Genomic DNA, 20,674 nt, shown 5'->3' on the forward strand with positions numbered 1-20,674 from the left:
AAACTCAAATTTCTTCACCAAAATCCACAGAGTGAGTTCACCTGGAGCAGACACAAAAAAAATGGAGGATACTGCTAACGGTAAGGGGCTGAAATTGGCCTGTTGATTTCAGCAAGCTGATTTTGGCCCTCTGTGGCCTAGCCTTATTTCTGACAAACAAGAATATGAAGCCAGTTTTACTTTAGCACTAATAAGGTCCGTTAAGAAGTTCCTTATAACGAGCTGCTCAAAAGCTGCTGCTTACATAAAAGAGAGGATTGCTTGTTTAAAGATTAACATACAAACAACTGTTTCGCCGTTTAAAAAAAAATCAGCAATCAGCAATTCGCTACCCCTGCACTGCAAACCTGCCTCATCAAAGTTCATATTCAATCAGAAGCCCTCCCCTACATGGTAATACTGCAGCTCCGACTAGATCTAGCCTGAGCCTCTTCTCGTCTCATTTGCTGGACTGAGACTGAAGGAGGGTGAAGGAGACAGGCAGATTGTTTCTAAAGAGACAGGGTGGTGATGCACCCTGCAGAAAGAACTTCAATTCCCCATTACTTGGAACAAGGCGAGGAAGGGACAATTACTCAGTCTCTGGGAGGGTGAAGAAATGACCTGTTAGATTGAGGCACAGGAGATTGCATAGATGATTTTTTCCAAACAGTGTATCAGGTGTGTTTGAAAAAACAAACACGAGTCCAGCTGAATGGGCTCATGTTAAAAAAGGGGGGTACAATTTTCATTTAACATGGCCATACATGCCAAGATTTAGCCTGACTTTGGCCATTCTGAACCATAATGCTTGACCCACCTGTGTCAAAAAAAATTACACTTTAAATAACATTGTATCCTAACTGCATTTATTTATTTAAAGGACAATAAAAACTAAATTAAATGAGGGATAACAAAATGTTAGGCACCACAACCTCCCCCACCCCCCTTTAATTTTAATTATATTTTTTCCCCAGCCTGGAACTCCCTTTATGAAAAAATTCACCAGTCTAGGAACTTTGTAGCGGAGTGCCACATGGGCATCTACCTACATTTCTTAATCATGCCTTTGTCAGCATAAATTTGTCCCTTCACTTTAAAGTTTTCAAATTTGACTTTATTTCACAAGGACTATTGGGAAATGCATGTGGCTGAACATTGATACAAGGTTTCTATTTACCTAAAAGGTACACTGCCCCAAGGAAAACATGTGGAAATTAACTTAACTGGGTGCCACCCCGCATTCATTGGGTATTTGTGAAAAAAGTTCATGCACAAATTGCTGAGCAACCATTCTGTATAAACCAACTTTATACCATCTGTACAAACCATAATCCTAAACAAGGGTGATGGGAAATTAGGGGACTTTTACATTTATGGTTACTAATCATCAACTCCCTCTGGTCCAGGGGTGCAAACAGGCACTCAGAGATTGGTTTAGTAAAGAGGACATTTCATAAAATAATAATCTCCAGTTAAATTATTCTTTCTTCCTTACAATATATAATGACGCAGAAACTGTTTTGAAACCATTTTACCTTCTAAAATTGTCATTCTATTATAGCTGAACAGTAGTGATGTGCTGGCCGCCCTGAAACCTGAGGGACATGTGGTTTCGAGACGACCCCTGCACAAAATCTTCGGGTTGTGGGCCTGTCCGGGTTGAACTCTTCTTTTGCTCTCCCTGCCAGCAACCTAGCATTGCAGGCTTCCCGGGAACCTAAATTTATAGATTGCGCCGGTCCTGCCCCTTTTGTGACATCACTGCCGGGCAGGTCTATAAATAGAGGGGGGCGGCAGGCAGGGCCGTCTGCGGGTTGGGAGGGGGCGGGTTAGTGTCGGGTTCAGTTTACTGGTCTGTCAAGCTGGGAGTCTCTTCGTTCTCCACAGTGAGAACACTGTGATAGCACGGAAAGCACCTCCCAAATTTGTCTGTATGCCTTTCTACCCAAATTGCTCAAATTATGCTAAGGACTTAATAAAACGTTACACTGGCGTGTTTCATATAAAACTGAACTCACCATGGAACTTACAGCTCTAAACTGTGTTGCTATATAGATGGCTCACTTTATACAACTGAAAAACTTTTTTTTTTTTTTTAAACAAGACTCATGGCACAACTACTTTTCAGATGTTGTGTCTCGTCAGGATGCTAGTGTGACTTACTACTTATTACGGACTGTAACAGATCGCTTTCACATGGCTTTAACTTTATATAACGTTTTTGTCTCAAAAAGTGTCCAGATTGTGCCAACCAGGATTCAAGCTGTGCTCTTTCCTTTTAGTGTAGCCTTATCAACAGGATGCAGACTCTGTGCTGGTTGCATGCTTATTGATACAGGAAAGTACACTTAGTAGCAATAGCTTGTTTGCACAATGAATCTTAGTGCTAAATTTAAGCGGTATTTGTATAGTTAATATATATAGTGTTTGACAACAAAATTAGTAGATTTTTAACATATACATTTATAAGGAATTAGGCACACTGAATTGAACAAGGGCTGGCATGTTATAACAATGAACCTGATGTAGGGTATAATCTTTGGTTAAAATTGCTCTTCCCCAACACAAATTTCAGTACTAACATAACAATAAGATATGCAAAGTGAGTTTGCCCCTAGTGTGCCAGTTATTTGCCTTGTGCTGCTGAGATAAGACAGATTTCCCCTGCAGTGTGCAATGCTCTGAGACTAAATGTACTGGACACTTACCAGCTGTGTGGGGTTACAAAAACTGCAGACTAGCTGTAGCAGTATAACAGAGCAGCAGCAGCACAGAGACCACAAGCTAAGGCATGCTGACCATTTTAGGACATAATCAGCCATGTTTCAAAACAAGCCCCCGCCGCATCGGCTGCTAAATGACAGTGATACATAGGCAATACACCAGGTTGAAACTATTCAAACCTCCCGTCAAACAGAGCCCGCGTGCGATACTAACCCATTAAAGCTCATCTGCACCCTGTTTTTGGAGTAAATAATATGCAAACCCAAATAGCTCCTGTGACGTCGCTGTTGGAAATCAACTTTAGATAATACAATGCAGAAAACTTAAAGGAGAAAGAAACCCCCTGGGCGCAAAACCCCTCCCCTGTGTTGCCCCCCTCCCTCCTGGCCTACCTGTCCCCCTGGGCAAATGCACCTAACTTGTTACTCACCCTCTCTGCGCAGGTCCTGTCCACGGAGTTCACAGTCGCCATCTTCTCCCACGCGCGTCTTCTTCCTGTTACCGGTACAGATCAACTGCGCATGCGCCGAATGTCACAAAGTTTTTCGATTCGGCGCATGCGCAGTAGATCCGTACCGGTAACTGTTCCTATTGCGCATGCGCCAGAAGACGCCGGTCATAGCAGGAAGAAGAGGCGCGTGGGAGAAGATGGCGACTGTGAACCCCGTGGACAAGACCTGCGCAGAGGGGTGAGTAACAAGTTAGGGGCATTTGCCCAGGGGGACAGGTAGGCCAGGGGGGAGGGAGGGGGGGCAACACAGGGGAGGGGTTTTGCGCCCAGGGGTTTCCTTCTCCTTTAAGTGATAGTTTGCAAATTTATATTAGTGATTAGGTGCAGGAAAGTGTCATCTTTAACATGGTTTGTGGAAATGGTTTAATTGTCCTTTAAAGGGAAGTGGTGATTTTGTAGGAAGGCTATCCCTGTGCACCCAGAATAGGGGAGTAACGGCATTGCCATAAACTGACAAGAATACTGAAAGAACATCCATAAAGGGATCCTGTCATCAGAAAACATGTTTTTTTCAAAACACATCAGTTAATAGTGCTACTCCAGCAGAATTCTGCACTGAAATCCATTTCTCAAAAGAGCAAACAGATTTTTTTATATTCAATTTTGAAATCTGACATGGGGCTAGACATTTTGTCAATTTCCCAGCTGCCCCCAGTCATGTGACTTGTGCCTGTACTTTAGGAGCTTTCTGGCAGGCTGCTGTTTTTCCTTCTCAATGTAACTGAATGTGTCTCAGAGGGACATGGGTTTTTACTATTGAGTGCTGTTCTTAGATCTACCAGGCAGCTGCTATCTGGTTACCTTCCCATTGTTCTTTTGTTTGGCTGCTGGGGGGGGAAGGGGCGGGGAAGGGGGAAGAGAAGGGGGGGAAGGGAGGGGGTGATATCACTCTAACTTGCAGTACAGCAGTAAAGAGTGATTGAAGTTTATTAGAGCACAAGTCACATGACTTGAGGCAGCTGGGAAATTGACAATATGTCTAGCCCCATGTCAGATTTCAAAATTGAAAATAAAAAAAATCTCTTCGCTCTTTTGAGAAATAGATTTCAGTGCAGAATTCTGCTGATTCGTTTTGAATTTTTTTTTCCCATGACAGTATCCCTATAAGCACAATGTAAAGGCTCACACACTGCCAATTCAGCTTGATATCTTACCACAAACCCCAGCACTGTGCCCACACACAGACATTATTGTTATTATGGGCTAATGCTATTCCCCTAGGCATGACATGGTGTATTCTTTCCCACCAGCCCATAATGTAATTGCATAATATCTGGGGCCTTAATGGATACTAGTGCCCGTTGTCGCCTTATTGTGCCTGGTGGGGATTAATACCATAGGAAGAAGAGCGAGGAGGACAAGAAGCAGCTCATAGCGCTTTTATGCATCAGATAACGCATACGCATTGCAACATGCCATTTACCTGGACAGTACTTCCAAATCGTCCAGAAACGACTCCAGCCTTGCTGACAAGCAGTTCCTTTCGGGCAGGATTCAATTTCAAAGGCACGCGGATATTGGAAAAAGCGAAGAAATATTTAACAGCACCATCTAGTGCAATGAATATTTGAAACATAATTACCCCACTTGTAGAGACATTTTGAAAACATTTCCTCTCACCAATCCGGCTGCAGTCGCACCTCTTCCTGGTTCCTCCCTCCTCAGCCGACGGCTCATGATGACGTCAGGAGCATAGTCTCTTCTCGCGAGACTTCGGTAAAACACAGTAAGGAAAAAACCAGGAAGAGAGAAAGAGCAACACTGGCAGGGCAGTGTTTACTTGCTCAGGGAATGGCAACCTCTGGAGGCGGAAGTCTCCGGGCAATCCGCATTCCTGGCAGGCATGGTTATGCGGTGGAGTTCTCTCCTTACAAACCCTCCACTTTGGCATGCGCTGTCTCACAAAACTTTGGCATATCAGGTGAAACATTTGCTCGTATATGTACCTGTTTTTTCGCAAATAAAGCTTTAGGTCTTTTATGTTCTCTTTAATTAGAGTATATATGCAAGCAATCATAGACTGGGTGGTTTTAGAATATGTATATTGAGAGGTAGTGCAGCATTTGTTTAAGTTTTTTTTGACTTGTTACCTTTTCAATTGTTTAATAGGGACCTTAGACAGTAAGCTCTATTACTGCAGTCAATGATGTAAGAAACCTTGCATAGAACGAATAATGCGTTACATAATGCAGTGCATATACCTTTATAATACACAAAAGACATGAATATCCTGTAAATTATATCCTTATAAACGGTGAGTAGTGATGTTATTTCTGTCACATGACTCAGTAAAATTTGTGTATTATAATAAATAAAGTACCCCCAGTTGTAAAATATGAGGATATTAGAAGTTACCTCGGCGTTCCATGACCTGTATAAAAACACTCGGCCTTCGGCCTTGTGTTTTTATATGGTCATGAAACTCCTTGGTAACTTATAATATCCTTATATTTTACAAGAGGGGGTACTTTATTCACTATATAATACACAAAAGCCATGAATATCCTGTAAATTATATCCTTATAAACGGTGAGTTCTGATGTCATCAGTTATAAACGGTGAGTTCTGATGTCATTTCTGTCACATGACTCACTTAAATTTGTGTATTATAATAAATAAAGTACCCCCAGTTGCAAAATATGAGGATATTAGAAGTTACCTCGGAGGGGGTACTTTATTTACTATATATAGTGCATTTACTATATGCAGTACTGTACATTTAACACAGTGCAAGTGCATGAAACAACAAGGAAGACAAATGTTTCAATAGATGATATACAGTCTTGCAAAGAGGACATGCCATGATCTTAAAGTGGACCTGTCATCTACACATAAAAAGCTACATAATGAAAGTCTTTTACAAATTAAACATGTAACACAAATTTATTTTTTTCATTAAAATATCCATACCTGTTATAAAGGTGTGTAATTATATGAGCTGTCAGTCAAATTTTATCTGCCCCCTCTATGCCTGAGGCATAGAGTCGGGGCAGTCAATTACTTTCACTTTCCATTCAGCAATTCCTATATGTCACTGCACTCGTCACATTTCCCCTTCCCTCCTCAGGCTCAATAATTATGTAATGCACTGTGCATAGACTTTAGGTCCCCCGTTCTGGTGCATACACAACATTTTGGGGTGATATACAATTTCTCTTAATAACAGTGTCTACAAAATGGCCCCTGCCAGCTTGCTGTGATTATGTAATTCCAAGACTGAAGGAAACAAAATTTTAATAGGAAATATAATGTAAGTAAAGTTTATTTTGTGCAACTAACATGATAGAAAATAATTTGGAATTATTTCTTGGGGTGACAGGTCCGCTTTTAAAGACACAGTAGAAAAAAGAGGTCTCTGTTCCATAGAGCTTACAATCTAAATTGCAGTTAAACACAGAAACGTATAGGAGTGGACCAGTAACGCCAAAAAAATTTTAAGTAAAAAAAATTGTTTAGTAACAACTCCATTCTGCACAAAGTTAAATATTTGAATGTTTTATTCAAAAATACCTTGTTAAAATTCTGCTTCCGGTTGTGCAGTGACTTCATAAATAGAGCAATATGGCGACATGCCCTCTTCTACAGCCTAAAACCGGAAGCCAGATACTGCCACACTTGATTTTTCAATGGACTGTTTAAATGTCTTGACTCTGCTCATTGGGACCAGGAAGTAAAATGTTACTTTAGCTTCATTTTCAAAATATGCCCTATTTATTTCAAAAGTATTCTTAATTAAAACAATAGGCAAAAAGTATGTTCAGCACTAGCTTTAAGCATTAAACTACGGGGGTGCACTGTCCCTTTGAGGGAGCAATTCAGGATTGCAATTCCATAGGTAAAATGCAGCACATGAGTGGGGATGGATCGGTTAGCGTTAAATTGTAGTAGTAGTTCAAGCACGATCGATTAAGGTCAGTTGCTTGAGAAATATAGAGGATCTCATATAATGGCATTCGTTTGAGAGCAAATTTATAAAAATGAGAGAATAGAGCTCACCACAGAAAAATTTACGCTTTTAATTCATTCTTGTGGGATTTTTTGAATCATATTTATTAATGAGTGAAAAAAAGAGTTCTCCATTTGACAAATATAAATACTAAAATCCCATAAGAATGAATAGAAAGTAAGTAAATTTTTTGTGTTGTTCACTATTCTCACATTTTGCTAAAGCTGACCCTTGAGGACAAAGGTTTCCACCAGGGAGCGATATTTGGATGGAAAGTCTAGGTAAAGTTATTGTACTTTGTTAGCCAGTCACAGGGCTAGAAAGTCTAAAATCCATTTTAGTTAGGATGTCAATGGTTAGTCTCTGAATATATATAATCCGAAAACAAATGAAAAGAAAAGGCTTCGTGAACTTCGGTGATAAATGTTAGGCACCCTCAAGTGATTGTATTGCCTTACCTGAAACCCCAAGTCAATACAATCACTTGGGGGTGCCTAACATTTGGCACCCCAAGTGCACGAAGCCTTTCCTTCTCCTTTAAGGCCAGATGAAAACAGATGAGGTTGCCCAAAGAGAATGTATAGAACCAGATAAAGATCACTGAGGCATCCCCACACTGAGCTGGAAAAGAGGATTTGTTAGTGTAAGAGACAAAGAAGGATTGCTTAGCAAGCTAGCTTGTGTACAGATATAAGGAATAGCAGTGATCCTGCACAATACCAAGCATAACTACAGTTCTTGGCACAAGAAATTGGGACAATACAAAGGTGGACATAACGTATGTGGCCCATTAAATGTTTCATTAGCCTTACTCATTATATAGAGGCTTCTCAGTGAACTGACTTTGCTCTTTGGGATTAGGTAGTAAAATGTAGCTTTAGTTTTGTTTTCCAATTTTGCCCTTTTTAGAGCAAGACATATTTAAAAAAAACTAAATAGATGTTTCCTAATTAAAGGGGTTTTTCACCTTCAAACACTTTTTTTCAGTTCAGTTGGTTTCAGATAGTTCAGCAAAAGTATTTTTTCAATTACTTTTTTATTTGTGACAGTTTTTCTAATATTGAAGTGAAAGTTTCATATTTCACCTTCTAAAGCAGCACTGGGAGTGGGGGTCGCAGACTCTTTAACTGTTCTAAATTGCTACTTATAGTTGATACATAACCTGCTGAGCAGAATCCATGGCTTTCTTTAAAGGCAGCTGTTAGAATTGATACAACAGTTGCTAACATTCCACAGATACTGCTGAAAAATCAACTAATTGTATCAACGAATGCTCCTGTGCTGCCAGACTGAAACCCCAGATTTTTTAACCTTTGCCCAAAATGTAAGTTTAAAGTTTAATGTTCCTAAACTTTAAACTTACATTTTGGCCAAAGGGTAAAAAAATTAAAGATGGAAAGCAAAGTCTTGGTGAGAAATCCAACAACTGAACTGAAATTGTTGGAAGGTGAACAACCCCTTTAAAAGACTAGGTAAAATAATATGGTAAGCAGAAGGTTATTCATTGCACATCAGCCCTTCATACTAAATCAAAAATGTAGTGCCAAATCTACAGTTGTTTAGAATTCCTTTTTAGCAACACAGGTATAAAATGTGATGTGTTGTTTTTTTGAATATTTATTAAAATGTAATTGTAAGCAAAATTCTAATATGCATTACACATTTTCAGTGATTTTGAAATTAATAGTAAACATAATTTTGATTTAAAACAGTTTCTGTCTCTTACAATTTATTTATTCTTTTCTCTTAACAGCTAAAACCACTGCAACATTGTATCGGTAGTCAGTCCGTTCTCCTAATTGCATAAGGGTGCATTTGGGAACTGATATCCGATACAGTGTTTTGCAGTCAATACAAGAAGGACAGAAAGAACCCACTTGTAATTTAATTTTAAAGGGCTAGTTCCTTTTTACGGTCACCTTCCCAAGCACTTTTTTCAGTTCAATTGTTTTTAGCTTGTTCACCAGAAATAAAGACTTTTTCTACCGCTTTCCCACTTTTTTTTTTGTTACTGTTTACCAAAACTGTTAAAAACTATTACAATCTGATACATTTCTTGATACTAGGGATGAGTGAAATATTTTGCAGCGTTTTGAGCAAGTTGTGGCATTCGTTCATTATGCACATGTATGTGCCCCAACATGGCCTCTCGAACTGGGAGCTCCCTCCCAAGTGCGGGTGGCCTAGCGCTGATGGGGGGCATTTTCTTTTCTAAAAACCTACTGTTGCCCACAACCAAGTGCGGGCTCTATTAGGACTGACCTTTGGTTGGGTGATAAAGTATTTTGGCAACAGGTGCCCTTTAACACACAGCAGGGTAAAGAAATGTATCAACTAAATGTATACATTTATAACAGTTTACAGAGTCAGCAACTCCTCCCCCAAGCTGCTTTAGAAAAACTAAATATATTAGAAAAAATATATATATAAATATTAGAAAAATGGTCACAAATAGAAAGTACCTTAAGTTTACTAAAAAAATCATGTAAATATTAAATAAGCCCAATAGGCTGGTTTTGATTCCAATGAGGGTTAATTATATCTTAGTTTGAATCAAGTGCAAGGTACTTTTTTTAAAAGGAAATCATTTTTTAAAAATAATATTAATCATTTGTATATTATGGAGTCCATGGGAAGACGGCCTTTCCTTAATTTGGAGCTTTCTGGATAACGGGTTTACGGATCCTATACTTGTATTTGTTCTTTGTGTTTTATAGTTTTGTATTATTTGTTTTTTTTTTTTTTTTCTGCCTCTTTCCAGCTTTCAAATAGTGGGAAGGGGTCAATGACCCCAGCAGCCAATAAACTATTGCTCCATGAGCAATACTGTTATTGTTATAATTAACACTTACGGTATAGTTATATTACTTCTATTTTGATCAGGTTCTCTCCTATTTAGTATCAAGTGCCCCCTAGCAACAATATATCAGCTGGAAAACTGCTGAGTGATATAGGCAATTGAGCGATATAGGCAATTGCACATGTGGCATTATGTCCCCTGTGTGAAATTGCCTATAGGTGACAGTTGAATATATTTATATTGTTTAATTGCATGAAAATTCATTAAGGCATTTTTGATGATTAAGCTTTAGGAATATTTTTCATGTTACAATCTGAATAGGTACATACTGTTTATGTGTTACCTGGAAAGAATGCAATATCATGCAAAAGATAAAAAGCCTTGTGCCATTGCTAGGTTAAATTTATTTGACCATGATGGAGTATTTTCTAAAAAGTTTTATGAACTTGTTATTGTTTGAACTTGATGGTTGTACAGCTAAAACTTTGATCAATTGAGCATTTTCTCATGTAAGACATACATTGAATTCCACTGCCTGCTCTTACACCATGTAAGCAAGGTATTTAAAAGACCAGTAACATAATTTTTTTAATTCATTTTTACTTAACGAAAAAAAACCCACCAAGGCAGTTTTAACTTTAGATTAGCAAAGTCTATATTAAGAAATTACTTACCAATTCTCTGCTTGCCCTCCTCTTCAGAAACGGCGCTCGATTTCTCCTCCATGGCTTTCTCCTATAGAAGGCAGGGAGGAGAAATCAAGCGCCACATGATGCATCGTGGCCCTGTCGCTGTTTCTAAAGAGGAGTACAAGCAGAGAATCGGTAAGTAATTTCTTCATAAAGACTTTCTGCATTTAAAATAAAAACTGCCTTGGTGTTTTTTTTTTGCTTTTTTATTTTAATGGTCCTTTAAAGGCACATGGGGTTGTAATAAAACAACAACATAGGTGAGAGCCGAAAACTTTTCTGCAGGGGGGGGGTGCAGGAAAGCAAAGTATGTTAGTGATCATATCAAAGTTTAAATGTAGTCTTGCGTGATCCCTTATCAGGAAACCCCTTATTAATAAAGCTCCAAATTAGGGGTGAACATCTCCTTTTCCATTTTAAAGGACAAGGAAAGGCAAAAAAATAAAATCCCATTTTTACTTTCTTTAATGAAAAAGAAACCTATCTCCAATATACTTCAATTAAAAAATGTGTACCGTTTTTATAAGAAACCTGACTGTATGCAGTGAAATTCCCCCTTCAGTTACTGCTGTGGATAGGAATTGTCAGACGGTCCCTAACTGCTGGGCAGGGAAATAATCATACTTATGAACAGCATGGGGAGCCCACGCTTACTTCCCAGCCGTGCAGAACTCAAGCAGCTTTGTTTTTTTCCCTGTAGAGCAGTCAGCGACTGTGTACAGTAGATCTTTGTATTGGATTTTATTTTTGCCTTTACATACCCTTTACTGTTTCCAACTCCAGCTGCAGGGACAAAGATCATGGAGCCAGATTTAAACAGATAAACTGGGATTTAATCTGGAGGATACTTTGCTGCAGCCACTGGTTATGGAGAGTTGGAGAAAGTTTGTATTAAAGGACATGTAAACCCTATAAACTTTTACCATGTTTTTAGGTTGGGCTCATATTCCCCACACAAAATGCATCATTGTCTATGTATATTGGGTCAGGTAGTATCTGTATCCCCTCCGTCAGCCTGCACTGTAGTGTTTATGCACGAGTGAGCGGGATTATGCACGAGTGAGCAGGATTATGCACGAGTGAGCGGGATTATGACAGATTATACATGAGTGAGTGGGATTATGTGAGAGTGAGTGGGATTATGCATGAGTGAAATTATGGGAGATTCCTGCCCAGTTACAGTACTGTGTAACAGTTCTGTGCCTAATGGGGAACTAGTGACTCAGTCAGCTCAAACATTAAGATGGCCATACTGTCTTGTTTGTCAGATTTTTACCCAGTTTGGTCAAATATAGTGTGCTACAGCAGGGTGGTCATTCGTCCCACTTGCCAGTGATCATCTCATAATAGGGGCATTAGTAGGCTTGTTGGGAGAGGACTGCACTAATACAGTCCTCACCCAAAGGTATCTTGTAAGATCCCTGGAAGATATCTGAGCAATTTTATCCATATATTGTGAAGCAGACGAGCCAGTTGCTATGCTCATAGAGAGCTTAATAATATTGTTTGATACATTTAAAAAGTGAGGTTAGTTTGCTAGTGTAGAATCTTCCTGTGTTTTTTTTTTTTTTTACTAATGTGCCAGAATGAACTATCTCTCAGATGTTTCTTAAACATTAAATACTCTCTAAGTTGTTACAAATTCAGTGATAATGCCGTTAGGAACCAGGGGGAAGCCTAGGTGGGGTAATAAATACAATTTTACGTGGGCTAAGGACGAAATTACATATCTGGGTATTCAAATACCGAAAAGGCCACATGAGCTCTATACCCGCAACATCACACGCAGCATAGGGGAAATAACACAAGATATAAAGGGCTGGCAAACATATCACCTTTCTGCTATGGGAAGAGCCAACTTACTTAAAATGGTAGCATTCCCCAAGCTCCTATATAAACTACAGAGTCTCCCACTACTAGTAAAAGATAAGGACATACAAACACTCTACAAACTATTTAGAACTTTCATATGGAATGGGAAAAAGGCCCGACTTAGTCTGAAAAAACTTCAACAAAACACGTTAAATGGAGGCCTCAACTTCCCCAATGTCAAACAATACAACATGGCGGCCACAATGAGACATTTAAAGGACTGGATTCATAACTCTGACATATACACAAATTCCTACCAAGAACAGCAGTTCATCCCTCAGACTAACTTATTATACATTTTACACATGCACAGAGCGGAACTTACAACTGATATTGTAGATAACCCTCTGTTGTATACCACCTGGCAAACCTGGAAAGAATTGAGAAAACAGAATATCTTAAATAGCCATCACTCACTGTACCTACCTTTCTTGTTCAATCCAGAATTTCAGAGTTGGAGGGCATTGACGATATACCAGGAATGGGGTACGACAGGAGTGAGGACAATACGCCAGTTAACTAAGACCGATACCCACAAGCCACTAACATTTGTACAATTACAAAACATGTTTCCTTCCATATCGCACAATGTATTTGCTTTTTTTTTACAAGCTCAGTCATATACTAGCAGGACTTTAAGGCTTTTGACAGATAAAGACTGGGACAACTCGTTGGACAGATTCCTTTTACGACCTAACTCTACAAGGGGAACCATATCACAAAATTACAAGTTTCTGCAGGAAAATATTGACTATGACAATATACCTAAAGGACCCAAACAATGGACTGTGTACTTGCCTGAATTGAACATGGACGATATATTTCAAATGTACAAACAGCTATGGCGCACCTTACCTTCTAGCATATATAGGGAAATGTTCATGAATCTACTACACAGAACTTATTTGACTCCGGAAATTCTTTACAAAATGCAAAGGAGGGAGAATAATAATTGCCCAAAATGTGGACAAATCAGAGCTGATCTTATACATTGTTTGTGGACTTGTCCACATATACGTAGGTTCTGGAATCAGATACAAGAATATGCAAGCAGACATTTAGTGAATTTTGTCCCACTATCAGCAGTTTGGGCACTCTGGGGCGCCATCCCAAATGCCCATACCAGAATCTCAAAGGGGGCAAAAAGTCTCTTGTTGATCATATCAGCAGTAGCAAAAAAAAACTATATTGCAAGTGTGGATAACAAAAAACCCCCAACTATCAAGCTATTTTTGGAGAAGTTTGTTAGGGTTTTCCATATGGATTGGGTGGAAGCATCTCTGAATAAAAACACAATTGTCCAAAGGTTATTCGAAACATGGGAAACATTTATTGACATTATCCCTCAAACAGTAAAGATTAGACTCCATGAATGCTTCCATTACACAGAATGGTATATCACAAGGACGATAGGTGGGGATCCTCCAATCAATCTGTGACTAAATACACGCTAAGGCATAGATTGAGCTTCCGGCAATGCAGCTTTGGTGACCTGGAGAGACCTATAAAGAGTAAGAAAGAGTAAACGCAATGATCATCATTCTTTTGTTGGTTGAAGAAAAAGTTAATATATTAATTATATTCTCAAATATGCATACAACAACGAAATGGTCTATTCGATATTACATTGTGCAGATAATCCTCCATTTCTGAGTACACTAAATGTGACGAAACCTAAAAAGGTACAAGATAGAAAAAGACAGCACCGATTACGCTATGTATAAGATATATCTGCTGCTCTTCTCTGTAAACTGCTGGATTATGTAAACAAACATTTGTAGATTGCAGAGTTGAAAAGTACTAACAAGACATGTATACGGAAATGGAAGAATTGTATTGAACCATTGCTCAAATAAATGTTTTCTGAAAAAAAAATACTCTCTAAGTAACATATTCTTGTTATATTTTGCTGCTTTAGGTTGCGGGACTCTGGTGGTGCTGGAGCAAAATGAAGGGGGAATTGCTGTTCGTAGAAGGTAATTTACTTTCTGAAACAGTACACTATACATTCAGGAAAAAAATAGAAAAATAACTACAATAGTATTAGTTACCGTCAGTATATGTATTACTACAAAGAAAAAGGAAATTGTCAAAACCAATATATAGTTAGTGGTCTTCCTTTATTGTATCTCTGGGCAATGCATTTTGTGTATATTTGACATTTTGCATTTTGGCAATAGATGAAAGTAGGGAAAAGGCAGTTAGACACTATGCTGAAGTATTATTTAATTGGCATTCAGCATTAGGTAAGCCATTGTCACTTATCTCTGTGATAGGACAGGGGAACAGTCTTACATGAGTTGGGTGTCCCAACAGCCAGAATCTTGTTGGGTAGGTGCGCAAAAGCCGACACACATGAGGGCCGGGCCCCACCGGGTTTTCTCCTGGTGTCCCGTCGGCCCAGTCCGACCCTGACTACAGATACTCTCCAGATAGGGAGTGTACTTCAGTAGTGTCATGCCAGAGCAGGGGTGTTCTGGCATTGCATGGGTTAAAATGATGAACATTTGGTCTCAAGCTCACAGAGAGACCCTTTGTTAGACCCTCCAGCAAGGGACTGTGTAAAGATGATATACTTATCTGTCTTTTGATACTATTCTGAGCCACCTCATTTGGAATGAAGCTGGGATAGTTTGTCTGGCGATCAAAGGAAAGGGCTGGGAAACCAAGAGCAGGCCCGGATTTGTGGAGAGGCCACCACGACCCGGAACAAGGGCGGCAGAATCTTTGGGGATAGCATGCTGCCCAACCACACACACATTGGTTCAAAAACACTGGGGATGCACAGGAGATATATTTTTTAGATTTCCTGTGCACCAATCCCCATTACTCCAATCCTGATTAAAATCTGAGCAAATAAAAGGCAGGGGACTGAGGCGATGAACGATAGCGGGACTAGGGGCACCAGCTATGTAAATCCGGCCTTGACCAAGAGATGTGGCTGGGGTCAGTTATAAAAAATATATGGACTGATAAAGGGATCCATATACCCTCCAGCTTGGGGCTCATACCATTATTGCTTATGACATTCTTTCTAATGATCCCAAACAGGCCATCTTATACCTACCAGTTAGGGGGATGGTTTCTGGCAGGCTGGAACATTAGACATCCTTCATGTTTGGGATCATTCCGACTGCTCACACATGGAACACTGCATGCTTATATTTGTAGGATAATATTTGGTACTGGCAAGTCCCAATAATAATATGACAGAATCTGGCCTGGAACCAACATCATAAATGACATGTTCCTGGGTACTCCTACCTCATGCATAAGGAAACGAGGAGGGAGGCCCCAGTAGGAATAAAAATCAAGGGCTCAGTGCATGTATGCTTTATGCATGTCATGAAGACTTTAAGTTATAAGAATTCCTAGTTTTCTAAACCTTGCCTCATGAGGGACCCAATGTATGTATGCTTTGTAATATCTATTTTGTGTGTGTGTATATATATATATATAGATATAGAGATAGAGATATAGATAGAGAGAGAGAGAGAGAGATGCATTGTTTATTTCTTGCAATACAACATAGTAACCTAATAAGTTAGGTTGAAAGAAACGCGTCCATCAAGATCAACCTTTTAAGTCTATATATAACCTGCCTAATTACTAGTTGATCTAGAGGAAGGCAAAAATCCTGTTTAAGGCCTCTCCAATTTGCTTCATAGGGGGGGAAAATTATTTCCTGGATCCAAGATGGCAATCGCACTAGTCCCTGGATCAACTTGTACTATGAGCTATCATCCATAACCCTGTCTAAGCTTCTGAATGTACCAGTGAGCACCATTGGGGCCATAATCCAGAAGTGGAAAAAATATAATTTCACCCTAAACTGGCCACGACCAGGTGCTCCTTGCAAGATTTCTGACAGAGGAATCAAAAGAATAATCAGAAAAGTTGTCTAAGAGCTAAGGATCACTAGCAAAAAACCATAGTATAGAAAGACCTTGAATTAGCAGGTACAGTTGTTTCAAAGAAAACCATAAGTAATGCACTCAACTAACATGGATGGCCTCTATGCACAACTCCACTGCTGACTAAAAAAACATGTTGAAATAAAAATAAAACTGCTAGAATTGCCCAGTCAATCATCTGACTTGAATCCAATTTAAAATCTATGGAAAGAACTAAGGATCAGAGTTCCGTTTATGTGGAAGAATGTTCCAAAATCATCCCTGAGCAATGCATGTGACTAATTTCTCCAGACTGGAGGCACCTTGAAACTGTCATTACCAACAAAGGCTTTTCTACTAAGATTTAAATACATTTCATACAGTGTTTCCAAATTCAATTTTTTTTTAAAAAATTGAATTCGATTTTCGAGATTTATACTCTGGCCCTTTAAGAATTCAAATTTGACTATTCCCCACCTAAAACCTGCCGAATTGCAGTTTAAGTCGGTGGGAGAGGTCCATGGATTAATTTGACTATGTTTCCAGCCTTTCTGAAATTCAGGGTTTTTTTGGAGAAAAAAACTTGAATAGAGTTTAATTGAATTTAATTTAAATTTTATTAAGATTTTCGGGTTATTTTAATTTGTCCGAGTTTAAAAAAATGTATTTTATTAAAACATCTCGATTGATCGAATTTATGGGAGTTTATAGGAATTCGAACAGTGAAGGTTCTGAGTGTATATCCCTTATAGCCATACCCCATTGTTATGTGCATCTGAAGTAGGGTTTTCCTGACAGCCAGGTACTCCCAAGTCCAAGTAAACTCTCAATTCCAAATCAGAGTACATTAGGAAGTCCTTTAAGAATAAAATACATTGAGTATGTTTAAAAAGAAAAAAGTCCTCAGAACAAGAAAATCAAAAGGTACTTTAAAGGGATACTGTAATGGCAAAAAAATTAATTTTCAGAATGAATCAGTTAATAGTGGTGCTCCAGCAGAATTCTGCACTGATATCCATTTCTCAAAAGAGCAAACAGATTTTTATATTCAGTTTTGAAATCTGACATGGGGCTAGACATATTGTCAATTTCCCAGCTGCCCCAAGTCATGGGGCGCCAGCCCAGTATGACCCGGCCCTGGTATAAAGGCTGGAGTGACTGGATGTCTAACATCCAATAGCCAGAACACTTCTTCCAGCTTTTCAGCTCTCTAACTCTGAGTTAGTCAGTGACTTTAAGGGGTGCCATATGGGACATAACTGTTTGCTTTGGAATCTGAGCTGCATGCTAAAGATCAGTTGCAAACTCATGAACAGTTATTTCCCGTCGCTGACTTACTTAGAGTTAGCTGATAGAGCCCACACTTTGGTTGGGAGTAACAGTGTTTTTTAAAAATAAAAATGATTGGCCCTGCCAGCGATAGGCGTGACCAAGCGCATGCACATAATGAGCAAGTTGCGGCATTCAATCTTTATGCGAATGTGTGTGCATGTGTGTACCCCCAACAAGGACACTTAAACCGGGAGCATGTCCTAGCACTGGTGGGGGAAATTAAAAACAAAAAACTACTGTTACCCCCAACCGGAGTGCGAGCTCTATTAGTCTATTAGTGTCAATATTCCTTGATATATGGTTGGACTTTGTTTCTTTTATAAATCTTCATATAATTTATAGCAACTTATCACTGCTGCACCTGGATACAGTATTTGTTCAATTTTGGGATTTGCCTAATTCAGTATTTGGTTTGGGATTTGGCACTTATTGAAAAATTTTGATTTGTCTGAATTCTAAGCATTAAGCTAAACTCAGTCCAAACTCACATGACCTGGCCACTCTGGTGAAATACATGGATTACTTTTTTGTTCATTGATGGTGTCATTTTTTTTCTATTATTATATTTGAATAAGGGGGTATTGGGATCAGTATTTGCCCAAATCTTTTGTGAATGATTTACTTCTGTAACTGCAGCAACTGTAGCATTCTATATAATAAAGCGGACATAAAACAGTATTTTTTCTAAAATATAAAGATTTGTATGTGTAAATGAGTCAGTGTTTGTTTTTCTCTGTATTTTGATCAAGGCTACTGTAGGTGAGCATCAGTTACAGTACAATATGCTTTTTTTCTTGTTATTGCTATCTTATGACGAACAAATGGTTTTCATTGTTTATCTAATTTAGCTTTGAATGGACTGATGCACTGTTTGATGTGGCATGGAGTGAGAACAGTGAGAACATTGTGGTGACATCCAGTGGAGATGGATCTCTGCAACTATGGGATATCACAAAACCCCAAGGCCCATTACAAGTCTTCAAAGAACATACGCAAGAGGTAAGACTCAATACTTGTGTCTTGCGTCTTAGTGAATGGCCAGTTTTATACTAAAGCTTTAATTTAGGTCTGCTATTGACTGGCAATTCTGACGCTCTTGACCAAGTCAGGGTTAAAATGCAGACCATATGCACTTGTTGGTGACCTTACAAAATGAGTGGTTTTCAGCAAATTGTTTGTACCCACAATGTACCATTTTTTTGTAGTGTGGCTAAGTACATTTCTATTACACATCATGGAAAACTATAGTGCATTTTGTACTCTTGTGTGCTCTGGGTATTAAAATTAAGTTGGCACTGCATTTGTATGGATTCTAGCAAAAGTAGTGTCCATTCTGCTGAAGGTGCACTATCCAAGAAAATATGGCTTTTATTTCACATAAAATGAGTAAATGTGTTGATTTTGCAGTAGCTGAAAAGTAACAGAAATAATAGGTCATATGGGGTATTTTCCTTTTGGTGCCCCTACATGTCACATACTTTGGTAAACTTGTGCACATTGGTCATTAAATTGTTCATTGGACCTCTGGTATTCATATTTGGGACCTTATATCTGGTTACCAAAAAATTTATATGCGATAAGATGCTATAAACTGGAAGCATTCCGGTTATTTTTCAAAAATTGCAGTTTCATTTTTAAATTTAAACTATTAAATAGGAAAGCATTACAGTTTAGTTGGAGGAGAAAGACATATATACCTATTTTGGATTTGTCATAATCTGTTCTTTTAAAAAATGTATGGTTTGCTAGGGTAAAGCTTCATGTCATGAAAGCTCCATGAAGCTATACATATTTAGTATTGGCACATTCAGACATGGGACTTACCTAATCAGTTGTATGGCATTTGTGCATAAAATAAATTGTGTTTTTTATATATGTTTATATTTTGGAAACTATAACACAAAACTGCTAGCATATTTTGAAAGCTTAGGTTGTCCTGAAAAAGGTTCCTAACTAACTCTTGAGTGGTTTCTTCCTTTAAATATCTTGGCTTCCAGCATAGCGTTTATAAAAAAACTCTGCAGGTTTTAGATGCCAAGCTTTTTATTTTTTTTTTTTTAAATGGGTTCAAAGGAATAATCCATGCTTATATTTACAAGTCCCATTGAATCATGTAAAATTCAGTTGGTGTGTCAAACACCAGAAATGTCATGTAGCTATACCCACCATAGACTGATCTTTTTTCTGTTATTACATTTTGACAAATCCATGGTTGTGGCAAAATGGTTGTTTAGGGTGGCAGGTGGTATCCTGGAGTAGGGCACTGTGTGCACTGATGAAATATGTTTAAATACAGGATATGGCAGCATTTACCAGACCCTTCTTATATACTGCAGCAACTCTCCAAACTAAGTAACACTTGAATTTTTACAATGTGGCTATCCTCATGTGAAATTATCATTTTGAATTTTTAATCATTTTTAATCAATGAGGATTAAGCAGGTTGTTCATACTACTGATTAACCACTGCTGGAGAGAATATTTGTATATGGCTTTTTAATTGTATTTATATAAGCACATAATTGTCTTTAGTTACTTTAAGAGTATTCAAAAGTAGTGGAGCAGTCTAAGTTAATAATAATCCTTGGATTTCTGAAGACTGCTATACATAAATTCACTGGAGCAAGATGAATTGAATCAATCTTATTAAAGCTGCAGTAATGTCTATGTTTTTGTATTTTTCCATTGACTCACAGTGTGCTGTATCCCAGACAGTGTTCATTGCAGTACTTTGGTTATTTAATGTGGGCACCCTCTCGCATGTCTTTCCTACATAATTTTAAGGGATATGGTTGCATTAAATGTAACCTGAGGATGCTTTTAACATTTTGTTTGTTATTGTGTGTTACATTTATATATTGAGCTTTGAAACTGACTTCTTGGATAGCTTTCAGTAGGTTTGGAAATGGTGTTCAGAATGTTGAC

The 20,674-nt window shown here is 38.5% G+C and overlaps 2 protein-coding genes across 13 annotated transcripts in view; one reads left to right on the forward strand and one right to left on the reverse strand.

Annotated features, from left to right (window-relative positions):
• The window catches only part of bclaf1.S (BCL2 associated transcription factor 1 S homeolog), a 52,161-nt gene extending 47,204 nt beyond the window's left edge, over positions 1 to 4,957 (reverse strand). For 5 of the 10 annotated variants that reach the window (XR_005961554.1, XR_005961553.1, XM_018265323.2 and 2 more), the window contains exon 1: positions 4,641 to 4,840. The gene's annotated coding sequence lies outside the window, so the exon portion shown is untranslated. Of the gene's footprint in view, positions 1 to 4,640 lie in introns of all 10 variants that reach the window. The other 5 variants (XM_041564524.1, XM_018265321.2, XM_018265320.2 and 2 more) reach the window with 5 other exon arrangements.
• Positions 4,958 to 5,006: 49 nt separating this feature from the next.
• The window catches only part of LOC121394208 (peroxisomal targeting signal 2 receptor-like), a 193,152-nt gene continuing 177,484 nt past the window's right edge, over positions 5,007 to 20,674 (forward strand). For all 3 annotated transcript variants that reach the window (XR_005961555.1, XM_041564526.1, XM_041564527.1), the window contains exons 1-3: positions 5,007 to 5,138; positions 14,443 to 14,500; positions 18,598 to 18,748. Coding sequence is in view for 2 of the 3 variants with exons in the window: in XM_041564526.1 (XP_041420460.1) it covers positions 5,009 to 5,138; positions 14,443 to 14,500; positions 18,598 to 18,748 (339 nt within the window). In the remaining variant the exon portion in view is untranslated. The remainder of the gene's footprint in view (positions 5,139 to 14,442; positions 14,501 to 18,597; positions 18,749 to 20,674) is intronic.

The sequence above is a fragment of the Xenopus laevis genome, chromosome 5S, assembly GCF_017654675.1.
Source record: "Xenopus laevis strain J_2021 chromosome 5S, Xenopus_laevis_v10.1, whole genome shotgun sequence".
Lineage (NCBI taxonomy): Eukaryota > Metazoa > Chordata > Amphibia > Anura > Pipidae > Xenopus > Xenopus laevis.